The following is a 13804-nucleotide window of genomic DNA, read 5'->3' as shown; positions in this document are numbered from 1 at the left end:
CAGCTTTTATTTAATTTTACCTTTTTGGTAAGCAGGAGGGTTTTCTTTCAGTCAGACCATTCAACTACTTCGACAGTACAGATTGCAGTGAATTTGATGGAGATCTTGCAACATTAGAAAACTTTTCTCAATATACATCCATTTAAGCAACAGCTTGTAGGTCAGAATGTGAGTGCTAGAGTCGAGTCTGCGCACTGCACTCAGGTATACAAAGCATTGCAGCAGCACAAGAAATGCCCGCACTGGGCAAAGTACAGTGTGTTTTACATAGTGCAATCACTTTTAGAGGAAAAACTCTAGGAAGGCCACATCTATGTGTTTTTTTTTAATCCTGTCAAGTTTACAAATGCGAGGGGGATAGAAATCAAACCTCTGACTGAATTAACTTTTGTACAGGTAGGTTTTGTGTATAGGCACGTGCTTTAGAGAGGAGCTCTGAATCCATTCTGTAATCACGAGAAAGACATATTGCTTTGTGATTCAGAAAGTGTTATACCATCTCTAACCTTCCCAACACTCCTGGCCAGAGTTGTTAATCCAACTGTTTGTAGAGTTCCTAGAAAATATGCTCTTCCCTCTAGTGTAAATCCCCAATAGAGAAATTCAGGTTGCTATTGACAATGATTACAGTTATTCTACTTCCGGTCATTTGACCATATGAGGCATCGCCTCTGAATACTCCAGTCCACAGTGAAAATTCAAATTACCAGAGACGTGGAGGCTCTTGCTTTTCTGTTACTGTCACTCACCAATATGAAAAAAAAAACCCAAGTCAGACAATGAACTGCTACAGCAAAGCATCACTGGTAATATTCATCTAATACAAAAAAAAAAAAAAAAAAAAAGGAGCACTCATGACACTACATGTCATGGGTAAGCAAGTTTTTAAAGATACTGCAAAGTGATCTGCCCAGTAAAACTTCAAAATGTACACTGTGCTCAATAGTTCAAACTACAGGTGAACAAAGAGCAGCTCCCTGCAACAAGGTGTAAATCAAAACGTTATAGCACCAGCTCCCAGCACCAAGGAGTTGCCCACTGACCAGTTCCAGTGTACAATGCAATAGTGCTCGCTGAGGTTTCTGCTACACGAGAGCCACAGTGGGACAGCTCTGCCCATTCCTCGCTGACACTTTCTTACCAGGTGATTCCTCCCTCCCCGCGGAGAGCGCGTCAGACAACGAGACCGTTACAGTACCAGAAAACACTGAATGGGAAATGGCACCTGAGGGACGAGTAAGGTACTGCATACCTGATTCTGAATAATGGGCATGGGGGAACCGTGGCGTTATCTGAGCGATCCTCTCCCTCACAGGTCAAATCTGAAAGGAGCTGCAGACTGTAAGAAAAGAAACAAGCCTTCCTACGCTGAAAGCCATGGACATGATATTGCCCACACTAATGATTTTATTTCACCATCAGCAAAGCATTTATCCCCAAAAAGCTGTACACGTACTGGTCAGATTATGGTGCAGTGCTAACTTCACACTATTAAAAGTCTGTTGCTATAGTGGTCAGGTTTGTCTCTTATCTGAGGAGGGCAAAAAAAGGAGACAGGCAGCATGGCCACATCATCATATAGCAATTTTACTCCACGTTAATGCAGATATAATCTTTCTTCTTAAGTGCAAATTAAAAAGTATTTGCTAGAAACCAGCATGACTTGGGCTGCTGAGAAATGACAGATGATTCAGTTTCTTACAAATATTGACAAGTCTAAATCATTACAGGTTTCCAAAGCAAGAACAGGGTTACCAACAGGAAGGGAATAAAACATTACCACTATTAAAAAAAACGTGTCATTGCAAACTTTGAACACTCTTCAAAAACATACCTAGAAAAGATTGTTTTCCTTTTTTGTTGTTGGTTTTTTTTTTTTTTTTTCCTGCAGCTGAGGAGTGTCCATGCAAAACAATTTTGAGAAGAGCAGTGTTCCACCTGGGCGCCAGCTAGGCCCAACTTTGTCCCACACAGCTCAGTAAAGTGCTCTCTTGTGCATCCTTTGAGGAAAAAAGTTCTCATTTAAAGTTTGGGAGGCCGAGGTTGCTAGCTGGGGAAGGCATAGTCTCGGTCAGTCCATGATGAGGTCAGAGGAGGAAGGAGTGAAGTTAACAGTACTCTGCCTTTCAAAACAACTCACAGACAACAGGCTGCAAGGGAGGAGCAAGCAGGAGGAGCGGAGGTGGGTGGCAGATGAAACCCTGCCCCTGGGAAGCCACAGGAGTTCAACACGGGCTTCCTCAGGGGAAGTGCTTCCTTCTTTATAGATAACAAACACTAGCTCTACTGCAGAGTCCCAAAGATTTACTGTTTAGACACCAGGTAACAACAGATCTCCAGACACGACATAAGTGAAAATCAGATACGCTTTTCACTTCCTGTGCTGGTGGTTTTTCAACAATTCCTTTGAGGACAAAGGGGATCTCAGTAACATTCTTTTGCCGATTTAAAGAAAAAAAAAAAGCATTTTGCCCTCAACATTTTTTTTGTTGCACACATAAACATTCTAGGGCAGATTGTTAGAGGTATTTACTGATAAAACACTAACCATCAGCTTAAAAAGAGTAAAAATAACATTAACGGGGAAAAGAATTTAAGGCATTTTTTTTATTTTGGCCAGGAATGATGCATGCTACAGAGTAATCTTCATTTTCCTACTTGGTTTTCAGACCACTGCACTTTTTTGTTTTTGTTTTACATGGCACTTTGTGTTTTACACCTTAGTCAAGATTTTCAAGTGTTTTCTTCAATATAAATGCCTTCTCTTGTAGCTCAGGTCTGCTATCTGATGCCATCGTAGACAACGAACGAATGAGGTGCTCTCTGCTTTCTGCTGTCAGGCTTTCCCACTGTTGAGCTTCTGTGTAGATAAAGACAGACAGACACTAGACATGAATACCACAATGCCAACCCAGCCCCCCCGCCCCCAAAAGGCCATCTCCATCCCCAGAGAGGCCGAAAGACCAACTGCTTCAGCATTTCGCTCGCAGTCTGTACTGCTCTCCCAGGAGGAGGTAAATTCAACTCAGGTGCATGTGCTGCCTCCTGCATGGGGACTCATGCCCTTTTAGATTAGGCTTGATTGTCTAAGCCTGTAAAATGCATAAACAAGGGCCTGAAGAACCAAATGTTTCCCACTTCACAATTACTTCATGTAATGTAAGAAGATTTTTGCTAGAATAAAGGAAACACGAAGTGTGTAACAAATCCAAAGGAAACATTTGCTACAGGACAATTGCAGACACCTATGACCTTGAGACCTAAGTAGACTTGTTCTCTGAAGCAAATTCTGCAAGTCTTAAATCCTAAGTTAATGGTGAGGAACTAAACTCGGCACTGAAAGGGTGCAAATTACTCTTCTACACAACCAGGAGCAATCCCCTCTCTGGAGCTTGCGCATAACACAGAATCTGACTACACATTCTGTCCCGTCTGTGCTCTCCCTCAGACGCTCCTTGCTGGACGTTTTCCTCACCCACGGAGTATCCAACAGTACTTTTGACCTTGACTTTATCCACAGTTACTTCGGTCCCTCTCCAGGTTTCCCAAGTCACCAAGCACAGAACTCCCAAGTCCCAACCACCCTGAAATCACCCAGTGCTGCAAGCAGCAGGTAATGCCATCTCTCCAGGGTTCCATGCCAGGCAGCCAGGTGCCGCCTTTTCTGAACAGTGGCTCTCCCAGATGGCAAGCAAAAAGTCTCACCTTGTAGTTTGGTGAGCAGCAGCTGTATCACAGACAAAGCTTCTGTTCTTACGGATGTGTAGCTTTTGTTTTCTAAGGGATTTAAAAAACAAAGAAACAAACCCCACAATCACAATGAGAATCAAAAGCACACTAACTTTACAAAGAGCAGTCCCCACCGTGGTTTCCAGATGGCTTTTGTTAGTGCAGCTCACTGAGCTCATTTGTGCAGGCAGCCTGCAGTGCGCCCCAGTTAAGACATGCAGTTAAGAATGGCAGAAAGTGACCGACTTGAGGTTGACAAGTCGACAAAACCTGGTGCGTTACCTCTGCTATTACCACAACACTGCTGTTCCCTACAGGTGTTGACAGGAAACAACGCGGGCATAGCTGCAATGCGATCACAGCAATTTCTGTGCATAACAGACTGTCCCTTTGGCGAATTGTAATGGCTATAAACCATTCAAATGTTAACAAGCAGCCTTAAGCAAGGGTACATAAACCCTATGCCATCAAGCACAAGCTTGTCACAAAAAGTTATTTGGTCTCCTGAGCTAAAATCTTGTTGAAGTCTCATTCCAGGAGGACTGATAGTTAAAAAGAGACTTTCCCCAAAGGGGTCTCTGGATTGGTAGCCAGCTCTAAAGTAGGTGCCGCCTTTAGGCATACCAGAAACAAGAGCCACAGGCAGGTATGAGGAGACTTGGGGCACGGTTACAGTCACAGGGCGAGTGAAAACATTACCAAAATGATAAACAGCCCTGTAACTCAACATTACATAGGTAGCCTGTATATCCCCACGGGTACTCTGCTCAGGAAGAGCACAAACTGCCTCAAAGCTTTGGAGCTTCATGCACTGGCTGGCTGAGAAAATTTGGGGTCTCTCCAATGCACATGTATCCAAGAAGTCTGAACTGTGGAGCAGAAAAACGTGTGTTTCATTAAATCAGTAACAGCTTGATTAGCTGGGGTCCATCTTCTGTATGGAGAAGATGACTACGTTTCTGATGTGCAGTCCTGAGCGGTTGCACAGAGTCTACCACCTACCTCTCCCTCCCCTTTCAAAGCTCTCTTGCACCAGAGGGACTGACTGCTCTGTGCACAGCATCCTACACAGTACCCTCCTGAGCAGCTACTACAACACCAGAATTATCACAGCGCAGGGCAAGGGCAGGCAAAATGTTACTTCTGACAGCTTATGCTTCTTCTGCACTCCCTCTGCCAGCCAGCCCCCAGAGGAGGAGTGTATTAACAAGCAATTCATCGTCAACCACAAACCAGGAAAACTCTATTTACCTAAAGAATGGGTGATAGATGAACAGGTTTCCAGCAGTATTTCTGTCAAAGCCACAGGATCTGAGTGCTCCTCATCAAACAGCATTAGCCTGTCAAATGCAAAAACACTGTCAGGCACCCTGCACCACTGGGACAGAAGCCTGCTTGACTTCTCCAAGAATCCAGCGTCATCCTCAATTTCATTAAACAGCTTGAAGCAACAAAGAAAAGAACTATCACTGAAGGATAATTACCCTTGAAAGTAGGCATTCATGGCTTGTAGCACTCCAAGCTGCACTTTCCACGTGCTGAGTTTCAGACGGTCGCACATTAACTTGCAAAACTCTTGGCGATAGAAACCTACAGAAAAATAAGGATGTCACTGTGTTACCACGGGGAAAGGCAGAAGGAAACACTTTCTCCTGTCTCCCAGGTGTTCCTTGTGCTCCTGTCCAAGTGATACCAGGCTAGTCACTGCATATGACCAAGTCAACATCCTGTAACAAGTGACCCTGAAAATCTTCACCACATCAACATTCTCATCAACAAACAGCTGTGTTACACATTCTGGCACGCTAATAAAAGCCACCTGGGTTTTTCTTCAGATATACCCCATCCCTCCACCTTGTACCAGCTTTGATACAAACATAAACATGAGCAGCAGAATGAGGCTGCTTTTGACTAGGCAAGCCACCTCAGGCGTCCTGCCTGTCTCCACAAACCCAGAACAGTTTGGTGAAATGAATTTAAGACAACAGTGAAGGAATTTCCCCGTGGATGGGCTTGCTGGAGCAGCTTTCTCGATGAAGATCTTGCAAGCTGCACACAGTGAGATCCTGCAGCTCCTCAAAAGCCTCCCCACTCCCCACGTGATCTCCAGGTCCCTCCCTCCTCCCCCTTTTCATTTTAAGGGGAAACAGCTGAGAAAGTTCGCTCTGCACACTGCTAGCTGACTTACGCTGTGTCTCCGGGTTCCTTGGCCAGGCTTTGCCCAGGGTCTCGAAGGCACAGATCAGGGACTCCATCTGCACTTCCTTCTCCCTCATGTCCTCATCCTCCTCGTCATGTTTTGGTAAGCCCGAGCCCATGCTCTCAAGAGAGTTCTGCGGAGGCCATGGGGGGAAGGTGTGATGGACACAGGGACGAGGCAGGCGAGCCACACACTTCAGTGCAATTCAGTCTTCCCTTGCAGACTGTGCGCACCGGCCCTCGTGCCCAGTCAGTGCCTCCGCACAGACAGAGCACGGCCCCCACTGGCCACCGGCAGCAGCCTGCAGAATTGCACAGCAGGCTCTGTGGCCTTGCACCCAAACATCTCCCTGTGGCACAAGTCCCACTTGCAGAGCTGCAAAGCACTACAGATACTAAATGGAAGCACTCTATGCAGCTTCCTAGGAGTCTCTTGCTGCCTGTGGAACAGCCAGGAATTAACTTTTAATGCTGTATTGGGGCCGTGGTGGACACCACAAGAAGGACCATGGCTAGAGAATAGCTGGGCTAATTCAGAATTTGGGCAGCACAGGTATAAGCCCCCCAGCGCTCACCCACAGTCTGGTAATAAGCCCCACCAAGGATCTGGCTGCACGTGGGGTACCCCTCGCATCAGCAGTGTTCTGGGCAGAAGCCTGGGGTGTACGTAACAGCATCACCTGGACTGTCACCACTTGGGTGTTTTGTTTTGAAAGAGGGAAAACTCAAGAAGCTGAAGTGTCACCTTCTTTATCATGGGAAAGATGATATCTGCCAGCTCCTGGAACCGGTCTTCCTTTGTTGCCTGCAGCACCCCAGCCGCACAACGCAGGGCCACCATCTTATACTTCAGGTTCTCTTTCCGACATTCTTTCAGGACAGCCTGGACAATATCATTGACGGCAGGCTGGCCAGGCACTGACTTCTGCAGCTCTGCACTGAAGACAAGGCACACAGAAACACTATCAGACCCACATTAATCCCTTCCCAAACACAGACCTTCCCACAGATAGGAAGCAATTCCTGTGTCCAGGCACAGGGTTGTCTACCAGCTGAAGTTACACTGGTGCTCTTCTTCACTCCTACCCTGGCTGCTCTCCCTGCTTTTCTTTCCTGTCTTTCCTCATATGCTTCCAATGCACTTCCCCTGCTCCTCTCTTTTCCCCACCTCTTTTTGAGGTGTTCATCCTTTCCCTTAGTCTCTTCTTTCTTCTTAGCAATTCTGGCCTCTCAACATCCTCTTCCTTGCCCTAAATCAACCATTCACCTCTGCAAGTCTCTCTGAAGCATCACTTGTCCCTCTCAGCTCTTACCAGCAACCTGCACACTGAAAAGCAGAGTGGAGGGAGACTCCTCACGTCCTGATGGGACATCAGGATAGTTTTCACAATTTTCTACAGTCTCCTTAGCACCAGACAGGCAACACCACAGTGCAACAACCTCCTTTTTGAGATCCCAGATCCTGAGGGTACCATCTCTTTCAAGACACTTACGTGCATGCAGAGACGACGCTGGCAATGGCCTTTAACAGCTCCTCCTGCAACAAGTAAAGCAGATACCACTGAGAAATGCTACACAGCCAAATGGCACAGTCCTGCCGCACAGGGGAAACCTTTGTACTCTGCTGCAGGAGGCACTGGGGAAATAAATACACCTGTGACACCAGCCCAGAGAAGCAATGTCTGGCTCCTGCCACTCCAGCTGTAGGGGCTGCAGAGGACTTGGCTTTCCATCAGTGCTGGAAAGGGGCCTTGCAGCACCTCTGAGCACAAGCCAGTAGCCCTCAAGGCTGGAATATAGTGCAGCAGAAGCAGCCCAAGTGGGAACCCAACTCCCGAATGATCTGAACTCCACCTGCTTATCTTCCCTGTCATTTTTCTATCTGCTTAATGCAAGGCAAAAGGCAGACTCCCTAAGCCAGAGTTCCTACACGTTCTGCTCTGCAGCACAGAATGTTGCATTTCCTGGCTGATACTGGTGCTTGCAGTGATCCCCAAGATGCAGGTTCCTTTTTTACCTTCCCAGTCCAGGTTCTCCCTGGCAGGCCTTGCAGCAGTGCGGAGAGCACTATTCCCAGGTGCGGTGGTAGGAGGGAGCCTGTCTGTTTGGCAATTGATGCCATGGCAGCTGCCCCCTGGGCTTTCATCTTCCAGGACTGGGACTGCAGAGCCTTCTGAGTAATGGTGATCAACTCCTGCATATACAGTCGGATGCCACCCTGAGTACCTGCACGTGTGTCAAACAGAGGAAAACTGTAACTCTACCACAAAAAACAGACCAAAACCAAGCAAAAATCTGATCTTATTTAAGAAAAAAAAAAAAACGCAAAACCAACCCAAAAAACCAATTACACTTTTATCTTTTTTTTTTTTCCCCATGAAACATATCAGCAAGGCCTACGTCAGGCAAAGGGGTGAAGAAAGGCTGATTGAAGATGGGTTCTGTCTTCTAGATGCTTCGAAAGAAAATCTTTAACAATATGGTGGTGCATCGCACTCACCCTGCTCTTTCCTGCTGGACTGCTTTACAATCTCAGGAACTCCCATCCCAACACTTGGCCTCGGTGCAAGGAGTCGGACAATTAAGGAGCAGTGTCCATACCAGAAACTCCTATGTGGCTGAGGCAGGGAGCGAGAATGGGAACAATCAGTTATGCCCTGACAGCCTCGGAACATACCCTATCTGAATCATAGCCCAAGTGCACATGGGACTGTTGTTACTGGAATTTCAGTCATTACCGACCCAGATTGTGGCCCAGATGGAAATTTACTGATGGCTAAAGCCAATCATCTTAGAATCCCATAAAAGAGTGCTCCTAAGTGAGGCCCTTTGAGCTCTCCTGGACCACAGCGGGCTGTGACCATGTTCCGATCCAGGAAGGTCCGGGCCAGGGAGATTCGTTGTTATACCCAGAATGAGATTACAGCAGGCTGCAACCAGTATCTCCCTCTGAGTGGGATGTCTCTCAGAGCTCGCAAACTCTGAAAGTTTGCTAAAATCAGAGGTCCATCACCAAAGACTGATGGTGGAGCCTGGGCTGAAACCTTTCACTCCCTGAGGCTTAACCGTCCCCCGTTGAGAAATGCCAAGACATACATCTGTTGGGAGTATTTCACAGAACTTGAGGGGAATTTTTAACAGCTATACTTCTTTTTTTTTTTTTTATATATATATATATAAATCATGTCTCTGTATGTATGCGTGAATCGATTTAAGAGGTCTGTAGAGGTATGATTTAATTACAAAGTGAGTCTTTTACTGCTACTAGAGGGATATGTATGTTATCCTTAGACATAAACCGTTGACCAAGTCTGAGACCAAGATAGGCCCTAGCTACACCTGGACGCCTCTCTGAGAAGGAGTTTAGAAAGCCAGGGGGTCTATTCTGAACCTCGTGACTCAATGGGAGGGTCCTCCTTATCCCTTGCATCCACGATCTCTCTGTGAACCATTCTAACTCAAGTGTAACTTCATTTCCCTTTGTGTACTTCTTCCATGTAGTAGTAGAGTGAACCTTGCCATCTCTGCATCTTTAACTAAGTCGCTGTTTTGATTAGTTTTGTCTAATCACTTTGTTAATCAACTGATGATTGACTGCTCTTAAAATATCACGATCAAATCCTGCAATTTACCATAAGTAAATTGTAAACTGCTACTAAAACAAACTGTGTAAAGTCATTCATTCGTGCAAGCATTTTATCTAGACAAAGAGCTCATCTCAGTCCTCAGGTCACTGGAAAACCTTCTTGCATCTCCCTTCCCAAAATCCAGAAAAGTAGTCTGGTGACAAGGGGATCAAATCCAAAATCAGGTCAGAGAAAGAGCCAGCAAAACCATTTCACCATGCATCCAGATCTTCTACAGACAGAAAGCATGGCAAAACAGCCCTTCTATAGCACAGATTCATTCATAGAAGTTAAAACCACTGGCCTCACCAGAGAGATTTCCAACCCAAGACACAAGTCAAAGTCCCCTGTAACTTCAGAGTGTGCAGCAGCCCTTATAGGCTGGCATCAAAATTTCCAAAGATGTCCAGCTATCTGCACCACGATCAGGGCCATATTACAGTGGCGTTCAGGGCCTCACAATCTTACAGTACTTCTGATTGTGTCTGTGTATCCTCAGCAATCAACACCTCTGTTAATTATTTTAAATAGCCACAGAGAAGTTAACCTGCCGAAACTCATACAGGACAAATGGAAACAAGCTTCCCGAATTTCTTACCGTGAGAACACCGTATTTCCAAAATGGATTTCCAGAAAGCATGAGATTTCTTGCCCCATATTTCCCAGAAAGCTTTTACCACTCTTACTGCAACTTACCAGGTACATTTTCCTGCCAAACTTCAGTCCACAGAGTAGAATTCTCTTTCTCTCCTTTCTCTTCATCGGGAACCTCGTGCATGCCAAGAAAAGCCAAAGGCAGCACATGTTTGGCATGGTTCTTCACTACATCTGGACTGTAGCGTCCCATAGCATGCACAGTTAAAGCACAGCCTGTTCTGTAAACTGGCTCTGAAAGAGCAAAACAATCACACGTTATGAGTGGGAAGTAGGATTTTCCTTTGACAGCTTGGTCTGCCTCTTGGGAAGCAGAGGAATGCACAGTATTGTATAATGATGTATGGGAATTATTCAGCCAGTGAAATCAAGCATCACAATACAGAATTGTTTCCTTACCACATTTTGTTACCACCAGGAACTTTTTTCTGCACTGTATACTGTAACTGAACACCCCAAAAGCGACGTACCTTCCTTCTCCATGTACCAACTGCTGAGTTTGTGCAGCAGCTTCTCAGTGCTACTGTCCCGGGAAGTCTGTAACAGGGAAGAGACTCAAATCACTCAAACACTTAAAAAACCACCCCCAACCAACCAACAATAAAAAAGCAAAATAAAGCCTAAAACCATCTCAAACCCCAACTCACCCGGACTAGATGGCCCATAGCAAAGGCGAAAGACTTCTGTACCACGCTGTTGCGATCAGTCAGGCCGCTAAGTAAAGCACTCATAAGTTTGCCTGTTGGAAGAGACTTTGCTTTTCAGAAGTATCATGTTTTTATTGCTGTGGCAAGAATTACAATAGCCTGCATTTCTTTACATTGTCTGAATTTATGCATTTTCATTGTGGCATGTTTGCTGGGTTATGGGTCTGTCTGGTCCTTGTGGTTAAACGAGCACACGGCGTAACACTGCAAGGCTCAGCAGAAGCTAGTGTTCTGTCAGCCTCTGCCTGCACACCTTGGCTGGTAACATTGCTGTATGCGAGCACCCTAGCTGATCAGGCTTTCAGCTTTATTTCTATTTTGCTACAGAAAGGTGACCTCCTTTCTACTATCAAATCACAATAAATTGTAAAGAGAAGACTAAGATCGAAGGAAGCAAAGTCCCTGTTTATGGTCCTCCCATATCCCAAGTTGAAGGAACAAATGCTTATTGACAGCGCTGCACTAACACAGACACTGTTAGTCTGCTCCAAGAAAGCCCAGAGGTATTTCTGCCTGTTCCTCCTGGGCACTAGCAAATTCCCTCAGCTCCCTCCTCTGCCTCTTCCAACTTGGTGAGGTATTTAACATCCCCAGGACCTACCCCCAGCATGCCAGTCTCATACGCACAAGGCAACTTCAAACAGCTCTCTGAGGAAAATACATCCGTGAAGATCATTCTTGTGACAAAATCAAGGGCAAGAGGAAGAAAATGCTACCTACAGAACAGCAACAAAAAGCACCTTTAAAACCCAACACCAGAAACAAACCTTACCTGAATAAGGTGTTAAGTCCTGAGGACACTGTGTGGTTAACGACACAATTACACTGGCACAGCCTCCCTGGAAGATTGCAAGGGAAAACAAAGGTAAGATAAAACCCCTGGTTATTACTGTTAATACTTGCTGTGGTGCTATATGCACTTGTATGACATGATCCAGGCCCACCGAGCCTCTGCTCTGATAAGCCATGAGCCAAGGATAGAAGCAGAAAAACATTTTGTAATGAATGACAAGAATTGAATTAGTAAGTGAAAAAGTTACCAGAACCCGTACTTGGGGTAGTGGATGGTCCTGGAAGATTTACAGCTATCAAGGACAACCTTCTGCACTCAGGTGTCACAGAGCACAACAGCCATGTAGCCCAGGGGAGGTTAAGACAGCACACATTCAGAAAATCACAAGTGATGTAGGTGGACTGAGACTCGAGAGGTAAAATTACTCCAGTATGAATGAGCCCAAGCTGTCACTTTAAAAGAGACAGTATTTACATTGACCCTACACTGTGTTCCCTTCTCCATTGCCAAATGAACTATTAAAATCACAGACATACCTTTGTGCCAAGGCCTACTCCACTTTTGATCAGTTCACACAGCCGAGGAACCAGCTCACCCAGGACAGACACATCCAAATACTGCAAGCTCTGGAAAAAGACAAGGGACAGGGTGAAAAAAAAAAAAAGAAAACAGAAAGGCAATGGTGGCAGGCTTAAGATGGTCTGCTTCCAGCTGAGGCCTGCCTCAGTTCTGCAGGCTGGTCTTCAGCTGTATCATGAGAGTTTGCTGCATGCTGGGAAAACTGCACCACAAAGTGGCTTCCACCACACATAGATTCTCTTGTCATAGAATCATAGAATGTTTTGGGTTGGAAGGGACCCCTAGAGGTCATCTAGTCCAACCCCCCTGCAATGAGCAGGGACACCGCTAACCAGATCAGGTTGCTCAGAGCCCTGTCCAACCTGGCCTTGAATACTTCCAGGGATGGGGCCTCCACTACCTCTCTGGGCAACCTGTTCCAGTGTTTCACCACCCTCATTGTACAGAATTTCTTCCTTTTAGCTAGTCTAAACCTACCCTGGTTTAGTTTAAAACCATTACCCCTTGTCCTGTCACAGCTGGCCCTACTAAAAGGATTTTCCCCATCTTCCTATAGGCCCCCTTTAGGTACTGAAAGGCCATAATCAGGTCTCCCCGCAGCCTTCTCTTCTCCAGGCTGAACAAGCCCAACTCTCTCAGCCTTTCCTCATAGGAGAGGTGCTCCAGCCCTCAGATCATTTTTGCAGCCCTCCTCTAGACCCCCTCCAACTGTTCCATGTCCTTCTTGTGCTGAGGGCTCCAGAGCTGGACGCAGTACTCCAGGTGAGGTCTCACCAGAGCAGAGTAGAGTGGCAGAATCCCCTCCCTCGACCTGCTGGCTATCCTTCTCCCGATGCAGCCCAGAGTACGGTTGGCCTTCTGGGCTGCCAGCGCACATTGCCGGCTCATGTCCAGCTTTTCATCCACCAGCACCCCAAGTCCCTCTCGGCAGGGCTGCTCTTGATCCTTTCTTCCCCCAGCCTGTATTGATACCGGGGGTTGCCCTAACCCAGGTGCAGGACCTTGCACTTGGCCTTGTTGAACCTCATGAGGTTCACACAGGCCCACCTCTCCAGCCTGTCCAGGTCTCTCTGGATGACATCCCATCCTTCTGGTGCGTCAACCGCACCACTCAGCTTGGTGTCATCCGCAAACTTGCTGAGGGTGCACTCGATCTCGCTGTCTAAGTCATTGATGAAAACATTAAACAGCACCGGTCCCAGTATGGACCCCTGAGGGACACCACTCGTCACCGGTATCCATCCGGACATCGAGCCATTGACCACTACCCTCTGGATGCGACCATCCAGCCAGTTCCTTATCCACCGAACAGTCCACCCATCAAATCCATAGCTCTCCAATTTAGAGAGAAGGATGTTGTGGGGGACCGTGTCAAAGGCTTTGCAGAAGTCCAGATAGATGATGTCCATTGGTTTTCCCTTGTCCACTGATGCTGTCACTCCATCATAGAAAGCCACTGGGTTTGTCAGGCAGGACTTGCCCTTGGTGAAGCCATGCTGGCTATCTTGAATTACCTC

At 46.4% G+C, this 13804-nt stretch overlaps 1 protein-coding gene across 2 annotated transcripts in view; it reads right to left on the bottom strand.

The window, feature by feature from the left end:
• ECPAS (Ecm29 proteasome adaptor and scaffold) overlaps window positions 1-13804 on the bottom strand; it is a 47523-nt gene continuing 33719 nt past the window's right edge. For both annotated transcript variants that reach the window (XM_035890770.1, XM_035890771.1), the window contains 13 exons: window positions 12245-12334; window positions 11688-11754; window positions 10856-10947; window positions 10679-10745; window positions 10251-10442; window positions 7946-8154; window positions 7422-7465; window positions 6674-6866; window positions 5918-6062; window positions 5214-5319; window positions 4981-5069; window positions 3706-3777; window positions 1-2860 (listed from right to left, as the gene is read on the bottom strand). In XM_035890770.1, the coding sequence (XP_035746663.1) occupies window positions 2721-2860; window positions 3706-3777; window positions 4981-5069; window positions 5214-5319; window positions 5918-6062; window positions 6674-6866; window positions 7422-7465; window positions 7946-8154; window positions 10251-10442; window positions 10679-10745; window positions 10856-10947; window positions 11688-11754; window positions 12245-12334 (1506 nt within the window). In that variant the 3' untranslated portion in view covers window positions 1-2720. The remainder of the gene's footprint in view (window positions 2861-3705; window positions 3778-4980; window positions 5070-5213; window positions 5320-5917; window positions 6063-6673; window positions 6867-7421; window positions 7466-7945; window positions 8155-10250; window positions 10443-10678; window positions 10746-10855; window positions 10948-11687; window positions 11755-12244; window positions 12335-13804) is intronic.

Source organism: Egretta garzetta, unplaced genomic scaffold (genome assembly GCF_000687185.1).
Source record: "Egretta garzetta isolate BGI_Z169 unplaced genomic scaffold, ASM68718v1 scaffold22, whole genome shotgun sequence".
NCBI lineage: Eukaryota > Metazoa > Chordata > Aves > Pelecaniformes > Ardeidae > Egretta > Egretta garzetta.
Note: the sequence above shows the minus strand (reverse complement) of the source record. Positions and strands in the feature narration are given on the sequence as shown.